General features: G+C 38.8%; 1 protein-coding gene across 1 annotated transcript in view; it reads left to right on the plus strand.

Annotated features, from left to right (window-relative positions):
• Positions 1 to 10572, plus strand: part of atg4c (autophagy related 4C, cysteine peptidase) — a 13151-nt gene extending 2579 nt beyond the window's left edge. The window contains exons 4-11 of the mRNA XM_014014280.1: positions 557 to 787; positions 2067 to 2406; positions 3250 to 3320; positions 5352 to 5524; positions 5764 to 5842; positions 6691 to 6767; positions 8316 to 8435; positions 8814 to 10572. Of these exons, the coding sequence (XP_013869734.1) occupies positions 557 to 787; positions 2067 to 2406; positions 3250 to 3320; positions 5352 to 5524; positions 5764 to 5842; positions 6691 to 6767; positions 8316 to 8435; positions 8814 to 8981 (1259 nt within the window). The 3' untranslated portion in view covers positions 8982 to 10572. The remainder of the gene's footprint in view (positions 1 to 556; positions 788 to 2066; positions 2407 to 3249; positions 3321 to 5351; positions 5525 to 5763; positions 5843 to 6690; positions 6768 to 8315; positions 8436 to 8813) is intronic.
• Positions 10573 to 15639: the final 5067 nt, after the last annotated feature.

A 15639-nucleotide genomic window follows, 5' to 3' on the forward strand; every position in this document is an offset into this window, starting at 1 on the left:
GAGTATAATGATCAACTGTGTCAAACGCTTTACGAAAATCAATATATACAACACCAGTTACTTGACCTTTGTTCAAAGCACAAATTCCCACAAATATGTTTAATTTTTTGTTACGTCATTTGTTAGCTGATTTGGAAAATGCATTSTTTAAGTGGAATGTTTCTCCTGTTTTCTTCAAATGAAACCCACCTCCTTGTCCAGTTTACAGAATTTCTATCCAAAGAATTGATTTTTGACACSATTTCTCCTTTTCCAAATGACTTTATGTCCTTGTTATGCGGTGATAATATCCTCCTGAGTCAGTGTGCTTGTGCATTGTGTGCTGGACTGTTTATTTTGAGATGCTGCGTCCAGAGTTGCTCTATCACAATACACACAGTATCAGTGCAAGGAATGTACTTAGATAAGAGAGGATTATATTAACATTCTGGTTTAAAGTGAGCTACAAACTTAAACATCAGGTGCACAAATTAAAAAATGGAAAATAATCCTAATTAAYGTCACATTGGAACTGTTATGGTGGGAAAACAAACATGTGACCCCTTTCCCCCCTCAGATGACAACGGCCTCCCTGAAGCCTGCAGCGAAGCCTCCGATGAGGACTTTGCCATGGGGAACGTCGAGGCTTTCCGAAAGGATTTTGCTTCTCGCGTGTGGCTGACATACCGGGAAGATTTCTCTCCGCTGCCGGGCAGCTCCCTGACCTCTGACTGCGGCTGGGGCTGCATGCTCAGGGCCGGRCAGATGATGCTGGCTCAGGCTCTCGTGCTACACTTCTTGGGCAGAGGTGAGGRGGAAAATGATGAACAAGTTGCAGGATAAAGATGATAAGATAAGATAAGATAAACCTTTATTGTCCACCAAGGTGGAAATTTTCCTTTTGCTCTCCAGCCATAAAACGCATTCATACAGTCATCATTTCAAAATTTTAAAATACAAATAAAAACAAAAATAAAAACCCTTAACCCAGTTTGGTTAAGAATGGTTATTGCACTAGGAACAAATGACTTAGAATGAATGAAATTAAAATGAATTGGAGCCATGTAAAAACATTGGAGTTTAATAAAAGATCTAGCAGGTTAAACTGATTGTAGTTTTATGTCAATTAAAGGCAAATAAAAARGATAATACTTTAACAAGTATCGCTAAAAATAAAAAACTTGCTCAGCAAGCGGTTTAATTAGTTTTCTTTCTCCTGTGTATGAATGTGTCAGTAGACAGTGGAATTAGAAAACTGATTTAATCAATAATAWAGAAACCTAAAAAGAGGAAGATTATGTGCATTAAGTTAGTTTTTTTACACGTATCATTTTAGAATGAGCTGCAACTTTTAAAATTTCACTTCCTGATGTTTGCAGGAACTGCGACTTGTTTTCGATAAGAGTTTATAAAGCTGATGCATCACATTTAAAATATGAATTTTTTAGTCTTTTTGRGATACATTGTCTCAAATCACGGCTTTATGAGTCAACCGTCCAATGCMGTGATTTAGAAAAAAATTCAGATTTATTCTTCCCGATCTCTAAAATATGTCGCTAATAAAATATTTCTCTGTAAAGGGACACTTTGGGACATTTATTGATCCATTTCASATTTGATTGACTTTGACTGGAGGTCATTTTTTAACGCCTCGGGCTTACTTTATTGCTCCGACCACTCCCATTCTATCTGCTTTCAGCTCCCACTCTGTTTGTAGGGCTGAGACKTTCTGAAAATGAAAAACTACGACAATCAAACTTATAATTGAACAGTGTGACTTTTAATCTGTTTTCTCGATTGCATGAAGGGTCCAGGCTWTTTAAGGCACATGACTTCTAATTTCAAGGTCTGAATAACCTTTTAGTTTTATCACTTTAAAATGGAAATTAGACGTATTGAATAATCACTTTTGGAAACTGTCAAAAAAAAAGTTTACTACTATTTATCATTACAGTTGTCAGGTTTTTTAGAGGGGAAAAAATATTTTTTTGCAGCATCAATAGTTCCAACATTTTTACGGTTTGATTTTAAGTTTATTACAATAAATTCATTCTAAACTCTGTGGCTCACTTCTTGTTTGCGTGCAGACTGGACCTGGCCMGAGGCGCTCACACTCCAGCCTTTAGACACAGAGACGCGGACCACCACTGCAGCGAAGCGCCTCGTTGCCTCTCTGGAGGCTTCCCTGCAGAGCTCCCTCAGGTCTTCTGATAGCGAACCGTCTCCTGGACCCCACCCTCGGGCCCAGGGATCGGCAGAGGAGGCAGATGCTCATTTAAAGGAGATGTATCACTGCACTCTGGTGTCCTGGTTCGGGGACATGTCCTCTGCTCCTTTAGGCCTGCACAGACTTGTCTACTTAGGACTGACGATGGGGAAGCAGGCAGGGGACTGGTATGGTCCAGCTGTAGTTGCACACATCCTCAAGTAAGCTCCTTTCCTCTCTTATTGATCCATTTGTTWATTATTTGTCATCTTAATTGAATATACACTTTACATAGACATTTATTGTCTAAATGAGATATATTTCCATATACAAACTGAAATACTTGTACTCAGTTTGAAAAAAGTAATGTTGAAATACCAGAGTTATTTGCAATGTGTACTCGATTACAGTGTGTTTCTAAGTGGGGCCACTAGGGGGCGGTAGGGAGACATCAGAAAGCTGGAGGGAAGTAAAGAGAAAAAAAAAATGTTTTTAATCGTTATAAAATCAAATCTGTTTTTCCAATCATTATTTTAAAATATAATTTATAACAATATTTAAAAATGTTTAAGAGAGCTTAAGAGCATTTTGATTTATTTTGTTCTGTTCCTTTCATCGTTTTTTTAAGTTGCTTTTCAGTGGGAATAAACACAAAATATGTTAGTTAAAAATATTCTGCTAAACAAATGTAATATTTATTGACTAGTGAGTAAAAAACTTGATGTTTCTTTACATATTTTATTGCCTTTTTTGTGGGTTTGCTAGGATGGTTCCYGGTCAGTAGCTAATGCCGTTTGTGGGACCATGGCACGAAAAATTTTGGGAACTCCTGCCTTATTAGACTGACTGTTGTKAAAGCAGAAAGCAAATAATGCAACAGCTAAACACCACTTTGTTTTAAAAGTTGAAGTTGAAACAATAGTCACTTTATATGATAAAATAAACACTAATGTCTGAATTGCGGAATCTTTTTAATTAATAAACTTGACGTTTCAGCTCGGTTTCCTTCCTTCCTTGTCCTGTTTTTTTTAATTATTAAATTTTTTTCTGTTTCTGTCTTTTAGGAAAGCTGTCAAAGAAGCGATGGATCCTGGCTTGGCGGGTATAACTGCCTACGTCTCCCAGGACTGCACAGGTAGAGAAGATGATCATGCTGGGCACAGCGCCCAGGCTGACTTTTCTKTTGCTTTGTGTTATTTTTCAGTTTTTTTCTTAACCATCTTTCTGTTGCTATGAGACTTGAGCTTCTTTGAAACGGGGACAGTCTATCCCCCACAACAAACATCCATTTCAAGTCTATAACATCTCGCTTCAACTTTTAACTTTTATCAGTATGTGACCTCACATATTTTCATACGTACCTCAGGGCTGCCACGATTAGCTGACTAGTCACGACTGTGCCAACTATTAAAATCATTTTCTAACTTAGTATTTTTTTCATARTCAAATAGTCACGGATTAGTCGACTATAAAAATAATAATTGTTTGTGGCGGCCCTAATTACGGTACCACTACTGTSCATGTGTGGAAAGGACAGAAAGGCGGCAGTGGAAGGTGCCGCAGCAGTTTGGTGAGAAAAACAGCTAAGCTGCATTCACACCGAACVCGATTTCAGCTTCAAAATCGCAGCCAACGCTCAAGTTGGTCGCATGTGCACTTTGAGGTCAGACGCAGGTCAGCTCTTGAAGCGCTGCACGGCAACAGCCTCCCTGCCCCTCCCTCCTCTGTCGGGCTCTGTTTAATGTCGGACGAGGAAGTGGCTTTGCTTTATTTACAGAGAGCAAGAGCATGTCACGCTCATCAGATAATTAATTCATAATTAATTCACCAGATAATTCAGAGACATTCTGAGTTTCATCACCCAGGAGCTGCGGGAGAGGCTCACAGCTCGCTTTCAGGACTGTTTTTGTCCCGAGTCCAGTCTGATGAGCCGCTGCCACGCATTGGTGAGGATATCTCTGTCAGGACACCGACTGCAGGCACTCGATTTCAGCTAAAGAGCTCCTCTCCATCTGTTTCAGGTTAGTGGACATCATTCAGGAAACTGTCCTGTCGGGAAATATGTCGCTACGTCACACAGTGGAGTCTCTCTGATTGGTTGACGTGGCGCGTCGAGCTGCAAAAGTTCAGATTTTCTAACTTCAGCGATTTGCGCCTCAACGCTCAGATCGTTCAAATCGCGCTGCTCTAATCACGCTTGAGGCGCCGCAGCACTTCCCGACGCTGATTGAAGCGCATCCACCATAGACTTTGTATGTAAACTTGATGCTCCTGATGCTGAAATCGCGTTTGGTGTGAACGCAGCATAAGAAAAAAAAAAACGACGCCTCAACTATTAAATTAGTCGACGATTTTAATAGTTGACAATAATCGTGACTAGTCGACTAATCGTGGCAGCCCTAACCTATATACATACACACCCATATCAATACACATAACACATAAATCCCATTTAACATGTCTGAAAAGGGGTAGGAAGAAGTAAAACTTATTTAATAACACCTCTTCTCCATAATTACACTAGATATTCATCCAGTTTTCAGAGTCCTATAAGTCTGTGATAGGAAAAATAAAAATAAACAAACAATTAAACATGTATACATAAAGTAATATGAAGGGTAATGTAATGTTATGCTAATACTAAAGTTTAGAAATGCAAATTCACATCCAGAGACATTCACATCCAACTACATACTAATACTCAAACACAGATTCACACTCACATACACAGTTCACCCCCAGCCCATCCTAAGTTACACGATTGTTTTAGGAAGGTTTAGGAAGGAAGGAACCAAAAAGCTGCTGGTAAGTTAACTCGCAAGAACACCACAAGCAGGAAGATGCATTGGCAGATCTTATTTAAAAGAGAAAAAAAAAACAATGAAAACTAAACTGAAACCAAGCATTACAAAAATCAATAATAACTAATAAAAACTAGCAAATCTACTCTAAAAACGAAAATTTAATGAATTAAAAAGGAAAAAATGACAATGGCTTAAAACTAAACTGTAATTAAAAAAAACCCAAACTGTTATAACCTTGCACACCACATGCCCCCACCCCCCCAGGACTTGACTCTTCCGAGTTTAACAAAGGCTGACTAAGTCCTGATGCACAGAAAGACACACCTGTTTGTGTTTGTCWGTTTGGTGTGGATCCTGTACAGTGTACAGCGCCGACGTCGTCGACTGCCACAAGGCTCCCAAAGCAGAAGAGGCTTCCAGTGAGACACCGAACACACCTCCTGTAGCGCCGAACAACAACCGAGCCGTTATTATCCTCATCCCTGTGAGGCTGGGAGGAGAGAGGACAAACCCWGACTATTTTGACTTTGCAAAAGTAAGAAAAACCGTTACGTCCTGGGAGGTTTTAGAACTCGTTTTGCTTAATAACACGTAAGCTACTTGAAAATTCGACTCGATTGAAGCGAGTTAAGGTAATTAATATTTAAATGTAAGTATTCCCAGTGGGAATAAGTTAGTTTTAATACATGTTTTAAATTAAATTGAATAAATTAAGTCAGRTGCCAGATGAAAGCACATCTCAGTCGGACGTTTTGTGTGTTTCTGTTCATTCAGAGCATATTGAGTCTGGAGTACTGCATAGGCATCATCGGAGGAAGGCCCAAACAGGCCTGCTACTTTGTGGGATTTCAAGGTGAGTATTAGCATAATGTGAAACAAAAAAATTTAATAAATAAATAAAAGACACACACACAGAGTTTGGCGTGAATAACAAATGATTTTTGCATAATATACCCTTTGTATGTGTAGAGACAAAGTAAGTTAATGTATTCGTGTTTGCGTGAGGAAAACGAAGAGGAGTGGAGATGAAAGCAAGCGAAGCAGGGCTTACTTTATTCTCTCTGACCCATCAAAACCTCGCCCATTTATCACACATAAACCTCCCAAGCTGTAAACCGTAATTGATTTCCATAGGAGGCATGCATTAAATTTTACCCAGCGTCCCCCCCCACACCCCCCCAACAAAGTGAGCCACTCTTCATCACCTTCAGGAGCCAGGAGGAACCTTCAGTTGTACATCTTGGCAGTCAATATTTACGCATTTACATTTTACCAATTTGAAATACAGTGTTGGATGATGTCTAAATGACAAGCAATACATTCTCCCTGCCAGGACACAGCTCAGCGCTGCATTCATCAAATGCTAATGCTCCAATATAATTGCATGTTTGTAAAAGTAACCTCCCCACCCCGCCCCCCGCGCAYGAAAATTAAACGACAACCTCTTTTCTTGTGGGTGTTAAAAAAAAATGTGCTTGAACAAACGCGTCTGATTGTGCAGAATTTAATCCGGCCTGGTAGATATTAAAAAGCAACAACCTTCTGGGAGGCATATTTGACGCTCGCAACCCCAACAGTAAGCCAGGCGGGTGACTTTGAGCTACTCTGCATAGATATTGAGGAAAAAAGCTTTTTTTGTTGGAGGTGTGGGGGGATAATCTGTTGGTTTTGAATAACTTGTCTTCTGTTTTGTCCTTGCAGACGACAGCTTGATTTACATGGACCCTCATTACTGTCAGTCTTTTGTGAATGTCAGCACTAGTGATTTCCCTCTACAGGTAATGTAAAATTACACAGACTGAGGTGCCAGTAATCTATATTTAGTAGTTTCTGTTAGTATTTAAAGGTACAAGTCCGATCTGCTGATTTATTTTCTGCTCAGAAAAGTAAAGCGTCCACTTCAGGGAAATACTGCAAACACAGACACTGAGACTTTAGGTTTTAGAAGTCGTACATAAAAATCAGAATCCAACACTTAATAGAAACTTTGTYTTGTGTTTTTATTGCATGTCATGGCGTACAATGTTACATCACCAGTCCATGGGCGTAATTCGCTGGGGGGTTATGGGGGTTATGACCCCCACAATAATTTGATCCAGTTAATATAATAGATCTGAATCTATTCTAAATGTTGAATCACGAGTAGTAACTCTTCCTATCCAATTTGTCGCACAGCAGGTAAATCCACACTCTTGAAAAATTGAGAAATKAAGGTATATTGTATAATATATCCTAAAAATGTCAAACATTTGATAYTGTTGGAAAATATAGGACAAAAAGGTAAGTCAGGGTTCCCACACCTTGGTCAACRTCATATTCAAGGACCTTTCAAGKACTTTCCAGTACCAATTTCCTCAAATTTAAAAACCACATGCGACACCAATTACCTGCTGCTAACGCAGAATGTTACCAATAAACAGGTTTAATATGTAAATTCAAAGAAAAACTCAACGACATAGAAGTTGTTGAGTCAGAATCAATGAAAGAAAATGTATTAAATGTATACCCTACATTCATATCCATATGTAATTATGTCCTGGGAGGTTTGGCAGCTCAGTTTGGGAGGAGGGGATGTGAACATGTGCAGACACTGAGGACAKGAGAAGCTGTGGTGCTTCACCTGGGCTCAGGAAGAAAGACCCGCCCTACTCTGCTCTGATTGGGTAAAACTATCACTATGGTTCACGTTATTTGTTCAAAGCCACGTTAGTTTACCGTAATCCTGTGTTATCCACCACAACAAATGTAAGTTTTTTTAAATATAATTTTAATATTATTATTTTTACAGATGATGAAAATTAGTTGTCAATAGAGAACTTCAATCCCCAAAAACCATTCAAGGACTTTCAAGGACAAGTGTAATTTTTGGCTGTTCTCACAAACTTTCCATGACCTTGAAATCTTCTTTTTTTTTCAAATTCACAAACTTTCAATGATTTCAAGGACCAGTGGGAACCCTGTAAGGCTTTTCTTAACTCTTGAACTAATGTGGAACAGAAAATGTGCAGAGTAAATGCAAAGAAAACTGCAAAATTAAGAAAATCCCAAAAAGAAATACAAAGTATTTGATCCCCAAAATATCTTGAATCGCTTTACAAAAGTAAATGATTCAATAAATAAACAGACAGAGAGCACCCCCCACCACCACCACCACCACCTTCAACGGTAAATGTAAAGTCACGCCTTTGACCAGGGCACAAAATGTTTGGCCACCATGACGATGGATAAGATGATGCATTTTTGCCTTTGATTATTTTATTTTATTTTTCTGACTCTAAGTACTCAGTTCGATGAATATGTTCTGTCATTTTACTGTTTCTCATTAGTCGTTTCATTGCCCATCACCAAAGAAGATGCCTTTTAGCCAAATGGACCCAAGCTGCACYATTGGCTTTTATTCCAGAAGTATTGAAGACTACGAGAAAATCAGAGAAGAGCTGTCCAAGGTAAAAAAAAAATAATAATAATAATAATAAAAACTGCTGTGACTCAATTAAAATAACTTATTCAATGCCATTATTTCATTACATTTTTTTTATAATCTAATTATTTTTTATTTTACCACTGCACATCTATAGCTTTGTTGTGGCAATAATTGTGTACATTTAGTTGACCAGTAGGTGGCACCATTTAGCTTCGAATCTGCTTGAATTYGTGCAGCCTGGTAGTTGTTGCACAAATGTTTGAAACCAATCTATCCTTTCCTAAATTCTTTATCATGTCTACCTAAAGCACGTCTCTCYTTTCACTGAAATGAATGTCATTTGCATCCAGAGACCGAATAGAATCTCGGGTGCTGAAATCTTCTTCTGCTGCTGTTTTAGCTGCTCCAGCCGTCCACAAAGGAGAAGTACCCGGCGTTCACGTTCGTGCAAGGTCGCAGCAGAGATTACGACCTGTCGGCGGGCCTGAGCCCAGAGAAGCGAGAATGGCCGTTCCTTCGGACCACTGACAGAACGGTAACCACTTCTGGGGACTTCGTGCTGCTTTGACAGCCCAGTTTATGAGTGCAGAAAAGAGGGCTTTAATTTGTAAAGACTGGAACTGATGGTAATCCACCAAAACCATGTTGGGAGACACTCAGTTAATGCACCTTTTACAGCTACAGTAATCCAGTGTTTACGTCATGGAAACATATTTCCTGAACAGAACTGTGAAAACATGGTGAGATTTTTGTAGCTTGGCGAAGTGAACACACTGAATCATTTGTCAGGGAGCCATTAGACATCAACTGCTGCTCTRTTGACTCTATAGATCTAACTTTCATTTAAAAACATTTAAAAAAGTACATGTTTTGCATCAGTATTTGTATTTTTGTAGTCGCAACATTAATAGAATCTTGAATAATTAAACAAACTTTTAAYATTAGCTTTCAAATGATATTGAATGAATTGAATATTGAATGATAACAGGCATTTTTAATTTTTATTTGCCAATGTAGATGATGTTTAAAAGTGCAAAAACAAAGTTAAAATTAGAAACATGTCATCTGAATAGATCTGAAAAGAACTAAGACCAAAATATTTGTGGTGTCACTGAGCAGGTGACACTTTACTGTTCATTTACATTTAAAAATTACAGATATTTAACTTAAATTAAGAATTCTAGGTCCCATTTCTGCTTTTATTTAATATAAACTACTATAGATTTAGAATAAGCACATTCAGGATTGAGTAATTTAGGATTATGCAATATAATTTTATTAAAAAAAACATTATAAAAGAGGCATCAGCTGCAGGATTTTTTAATTAGTTTGAATTTGTTTAGAATTTCAGAACGTTCAAGACCAACATGAAAGTTGATTGTAAATGTATTGTTTAAAAGTTGCCCTTCGGGTCACATGGACAGTTTATAGAGTTTATTTATAAGCCCCAGGGGCTGCAGTGAGCACCGTCGTGGGATAAAGGCTGTTTGGAGACACAGAGCTAAGAATGTTGTCCATCTGAATGAAAATTCTGAGTCCTCTTGTATTTCAATAAGTGACCTGTTTGAGTGYCATCATATATATTATTCTCTATATCACCTGCTGGTGATTTCAGCATCATCTCCAATTAAAACAACACTTGAATCAAATTTTAAGAATTTGTAACAAAGATAGACGCAAATATATTTAAAGTTGAACTGTTATCAACACTTGTTTATGTTGTGTTTGGTCATCCGTTTTAGCATTCTCATAGATATTTTTCACACGAAGGTGATTTTTCGCCAAAGTTTTGTAGATTCTTTGATACATTTCCTGTTTTTGTTTTTCCTCGATATTGATTTCTAACATTGAGAACRTAAAGATCTGTCATTGTGCAATAATTACCAATTAACAAACTGTACCTGTCATGAAGGAGGAAGGAGGATGGGTCAGATGAGCACTTTTTTATTACTTAAACACTGTAAAATCATTCAGATTAAGTCTTTGTGTTACTTTCAYAGCAACTCATGCTTTGTGTGTCTGTTTAAATTAACGCGTTAGGCAGAAGGAAAAAAAAGTTAAATAAAGTATTTCACATGGATCAGTTTGTTTCTCCATTTAAAGAATTCAAAGCTGCTCTCTGAGRGCAAATCAAATAAATAAATAAAATGTTTACTTCATTTCCCGCTATGCATAGAAATCTCAGTGGTGTGTTGAAATAAATTCAATTCTTTTTTCTCTCCCAGTCAAATACAGAAGATTAAAACTAATCGTACGTGCTAACCATCTCTACAGCCCATTAACCAGGAACCGGGAAAAACTGTGACCCGATGACACTGGCGGCAGTTGTGTTCCTGCGAGGAGGAAAAGCAAATATCCTTGTGTGCAAAGCTCTGCTGCCATGGATAATCTGCCTGTCGCCCCGCTCTGGTTTAAGCTATTCTAAGACCATTTTTCTGCACAATGCAAATTCTTGTATTATGATGAGCTGCGCTTTTTAAAGGCATGAAAATGCCCCCTTCTGTAGGGGAACCGGGCCAAGTGTGAGCTGGACGGACAGACTGAGGAAGAATCCCTTGTCTGTTCCTCTTTTCTGTCAYGGAGAWTCAGCGTCTGGGCACATAAAGGCATCCTTTAGATCCCCTGCTTGATCTGTGTGTCCATTTCCGTTTTTACTTTTTGGCTTAGCAACAGTGTGTGTAGACAGAGCGGGAACATGAAATATGCAATAGCAAAGCATCTACAGAGACATTCTTATATGAGATTATGAAAGGGTGGACATGAGATGTGACATTTAGGATTTTCTTTTTTTTTTTTTTGGACAGAAACATGACAGAAGCATTTGTGCTCTGGGCCACAGGGTGTTCTGAGGGTTAACTTTGTTCACCATTTATTTACAGGGATGTATGAATATTTGATTAATGAGTCACGGGCTTGAGGGGGGGGAAATGCAATAACGAGATAAACAAGCGGCGGCTTTACAAAGCGAGCCGATCACACACGTGCACACTAGGGTTGGGCAACATCGTCTCGTGTGCAATGAATCACCAGGAAAAACTGCCAACAGTTAATGTTTGCCGCTTTGCAGTTACTGCGATTTGTGTTGCGTGATGACGTATTCTTGCGTGCGACACACAGTCGCTACAAGGAGCGCATGTGAGCCYGACCGAAGCAAACCCTGTGAACTTGTTTGATCACCTGAAACATTGACATAAATTGGAGTAAGAGGAAAGCCAGAAAAAGTGGACCAAGGCCACAATGTCAGCTACGTTAGGATGATGCCCAAATACAAACTTCTACTTTTCCAAGGTGCTTCTTCATTTTTTTGTTCCATTTGGGGGAAAAAATAAATGGGGAGAGATTTCATAAGATTTGAAAAATATTAACCACTGCCGCTCAACTCCCGTTTTTGTGCCAGGCGAGTAAAATTTTGAGTTCTGATTCTGTCATTGCCAAGGCCACCAGCGAGACGTTAGCCAGAAATCTGTGGTATCGGAGTAAAGAACTGGCCAGACTTGTCATATTTGACAGAAGCATTGTACATGATGATCGTAGCTGTTCTCAAGGAGGGAGGTCACAATGATCCTCAAGTCTTGTGCAACAGTGGACCTAGAAGAAAATGAAGCTATTGTTACCAAAACTGTGGCAGATTTTGTTACATCTGCCTCAAGTCCCATTTTGAGGCATTCAGCATCAACATGAACTGCCTTGTCGATGACCCATCATTGTAGTCATCATGGCAGGATCTGTGTAGCAATAGGATGCCAATGACCAATGATTGGGATGTCAATGACTTTAACAAACAGGGAACTCATCCAGRATTACAATCAAGTGATCAGCAGTGGCAATACATGCTCCAAATTGTTAGGTGGCATCGATGTCAGTTCCTGGAAGTGAAGAAAGTCATGACCAAATGCCACTCTTCATGACTGTTTGTTCTYACCAAATATGTGAACTATGACACTTATTTCTTTTATAATTTTCTTGTAAGCCCATTTAAATGAGGGAGGATTGTTTTTCATCCATCCATTATCTTTCTTTCAGGTYATGGGGTGTTTCTGGTACCCACAGCAATCATTGTGTAAGGGGCAGGGTACACCGTGGATAGGTCACAAGGCCATCATAGRGCCACATAGAAACAAACAACCATACACAAACACTTAGGGACAATTTAGAGTTACTCATTTAGTTTTTGGTTTGTGGGAGGAAACCCACACACGCAAGGAGAGGAGCATTCAAACTCTACCCAGAAGGCTTCCCCGGGCCGGGATTGGMTCCGGCGACCTTCTTGCTGAGAGGCATCTGCTCTACCAACTGAGCCACTATGCTGCCGTCTTGTTTCGCTTTGTATTTCGTTTCTAAACAAGCATSCTGGCATGCACAAATGAGCTCAACTATTCTAATTTTCACCCCACATCTGGTAGTGATTAGAAAAGTTGTATTGAGATAAAATTTGGTACAAAAGATTTTCTTTGCAAAATTAGCTATTTTGTCAGGAAGCACCTTAAAAAAGTCACATTTTTATTTTTGGCTTACTGTAGAGAGGACCACCCTAATCTACRTATTAATCGTGATTTTAATTATCGGCTAAATAACACAATTAATCAAGATTTTTTTTTTTTTTTGGTTTGCCAATATCGCCCAACCCTACKGTTTAACACAGCTGCTTTAAATGCCAGTGATTCTCCTGATTCCAGAATATCTTATCTGTGTACAACCAAATTCCTGTTAACACGTTAAAGAACCTACAAATTACTATTTCTTATACACTGCCTGGCCAAAAACAAAAAGGTCACACATTTTAATATTTCATTGAACCACCTTTAGCTTTGATTATGGGATGCATTCTCTGTGGTATTGTTTGGATAAGCTTCCACATTGTCCCAACATTTATTTCCATCCAGTGTTGCATTCATTTTTCACCAAGATCTTGCATCAGTGATGGTAGAGTCTGACCTTCTCCAGCACATCCCAAAGATCCTCAATGGACTCTGTGGAGCCAATCTATGTGTGAAAATGATGTCTCATGCTCCCTAAACCACTCTTTCATAATTCCAGCCCCACGAATCCTGGCATTGTCATTTTGGAATATGGCCGTGTCATCAGGGAAGAAACAATCCATTGATGGAATAACCTGCTCATTCAGTATATTCAGGYAGTCAGCTGACCTCATTCTTTGAACACAAGCTGTTGCTGAACCTGGACCTGACCAGCTGCAGCAACCCCACATCATAGTACTTGGTTAAAGTGCCTGTGACATGCCAATCCATCAAATACAAAAAATCAAAGAAAACACATATTTTTAATAAGAAACCTTGCATAAAACATGCGATTTTACCCATTTTGTCCAGAAATGGCATATCTTCTTTTGAACTTGGCTCAGCCAAAGTGCAACAGGAAGTGACATCAAAGGGGAACTCTTTACGAAAGAGAACTCTGTATTCTTTGTTTATTGAAACAATATTATTTGAACTCTGACTCGTTTTCATCTCTCTCTGATATGGTCTCAGAATAATCTAAAGAAACATCAGATTCTTCTTTACAGTCTGTGTCGTTMGCTATTTTAGCAATGCTTTGTTCCATGCAGGCATTCCCCTTTGACATCACTTCCTGTTCCTTCACATGCAAATAACTCAACAACTGTTCATCTCAGCAGCGGGAAATTATTTTTGCAATATGCTAATATTGTTATCTTTCCAATAATGCCTTTTAAATTTATTTAAAAATTTTCWTGTCACAGGCACTTTAAATCCAGGTGGCAACATGTTTTTTTGGTCGGCCAGTGTATTTTCCCTCAGAATTTATATTTTTGGAAGAATTTTTCTCCATCCAGTATCAGATGATGATGGATGACACCAAGAACGTCCAGAAGAATTACATCCAACAAAACAGAAAAATGTAACATGAACTATTTGTGCATCTGTGCGTAAGGCTGTAGAGGGCGTGGGGAAATGCAGTGATGTCTTTTTTCCATTTTTTTCGTTTATAAGGAGAGTGTAAATTTAAATGGATAAATGTGTAGTTTACACATGTACAGCTTGTGTGTTAGACATTCTAAATCTTAGGTGTCACACTCCCTCCCCGCCTTCACACCAGGTGCAGGGGGTGTTAGATTTATACCCAGTAGCCCTTTGCCCACCCTTGTGGAATGCCATGCATCTTCAAACAGGTACCTCACTTTGAAATCTCATCTCGGCGTGATCTCTGGGCGGCTAAATATACCAAGCTCTCGGATCCTGCAGCCGTCGGAGCGTAAATACCGCCGATGCTGCATCAGACTGCATTCACAGTCTCTCGTCTGTCCATGCAACTGTCCACTTGTCTCCACTCGTCTCCTACAACCTGCCCTCACCCCCCTCCACCGCCTCAACGCCGGCTCCTGGAGAAGTGCTGAGGCACTACATGCCGAACACATCTCCTCTGGGCTGAAGCCAGACAAATGTCACGACGCCGTGATTAATCAGCGCCACACAAGACAGCAGCTTTGAGGGGCGTTCTACCCCATGAACATGACCTACAGCACGCGGGTCAAAGGTTCTTCACCTCTTTTCCCTCTCCGGTTAAAAATGTGCTCTGGCACATACTCCAAGTCAAATAGTTTAAAATGGATCATTTTACACCAACAACAGYGGGTATAACAGTTCACGCTGTAATTCAAAATAAACGTGTCGCCGAGGGAAGCGTGGGACGCTTTACTGGACTGTAAAGTGTCAGCAAAATATTTATAGATTTCAAGTGGGTTTTTTATGATGTATGATTTTCTATGAGTATCACATAATTTATTATAACTTTTTTATTCATTTCATTTAAAAACCAAAAAAAAAAAAAATCTGTGTACAACAAAAACTACAAAACACAAATAAGCAGCAGAAAGAAGAAAAAAATCTTACATCTGTCCCTGTCTTCCAAAAAATAAATTCAAGCAATAATAATCTTCAAGTAACAAAAACAAAATAAAAACACCAACTCCTCAAACAACAGCTCTTATGAATACACATTATACTCTTCATATGTCATTAACAAACTAACTTTTATCATTCTCTTAAACAAATAAACTGAACCAGCATTTTAAAAATCACTTTACAGTTTGATCTTATTCCTTGGACTGAATTATATCGGTTCTTCAAATTTGTTCAAATTTTAGGTTTCTAGAAAGATCTCTGGCCCCTTAAGATCATAACAACTTTCCCTCTAACTGATCACGTTAAAGAAAAAAAGTTTTGTTGTGATTTTATGTTTACGTCAAA

The sequence above is a fragment of the Austrofundulus limnaeus genome, unplaced genomic scaffold (assembly GCF_001266775.1).
Source record: "Austrofundulus limnaeus strain Quisiro unplaced genomic scaffold, Austrofundulus_limnaeus-1.0 Scaffold113, whole genome shotgun sequence".
Lineage (NCBI taxonomy): Eukaryota > Metazoa > Chordata > Actinopteri > Cyprinodontiformes > Rivulidae > Austrofundulus > Austrofundulus limnaeus.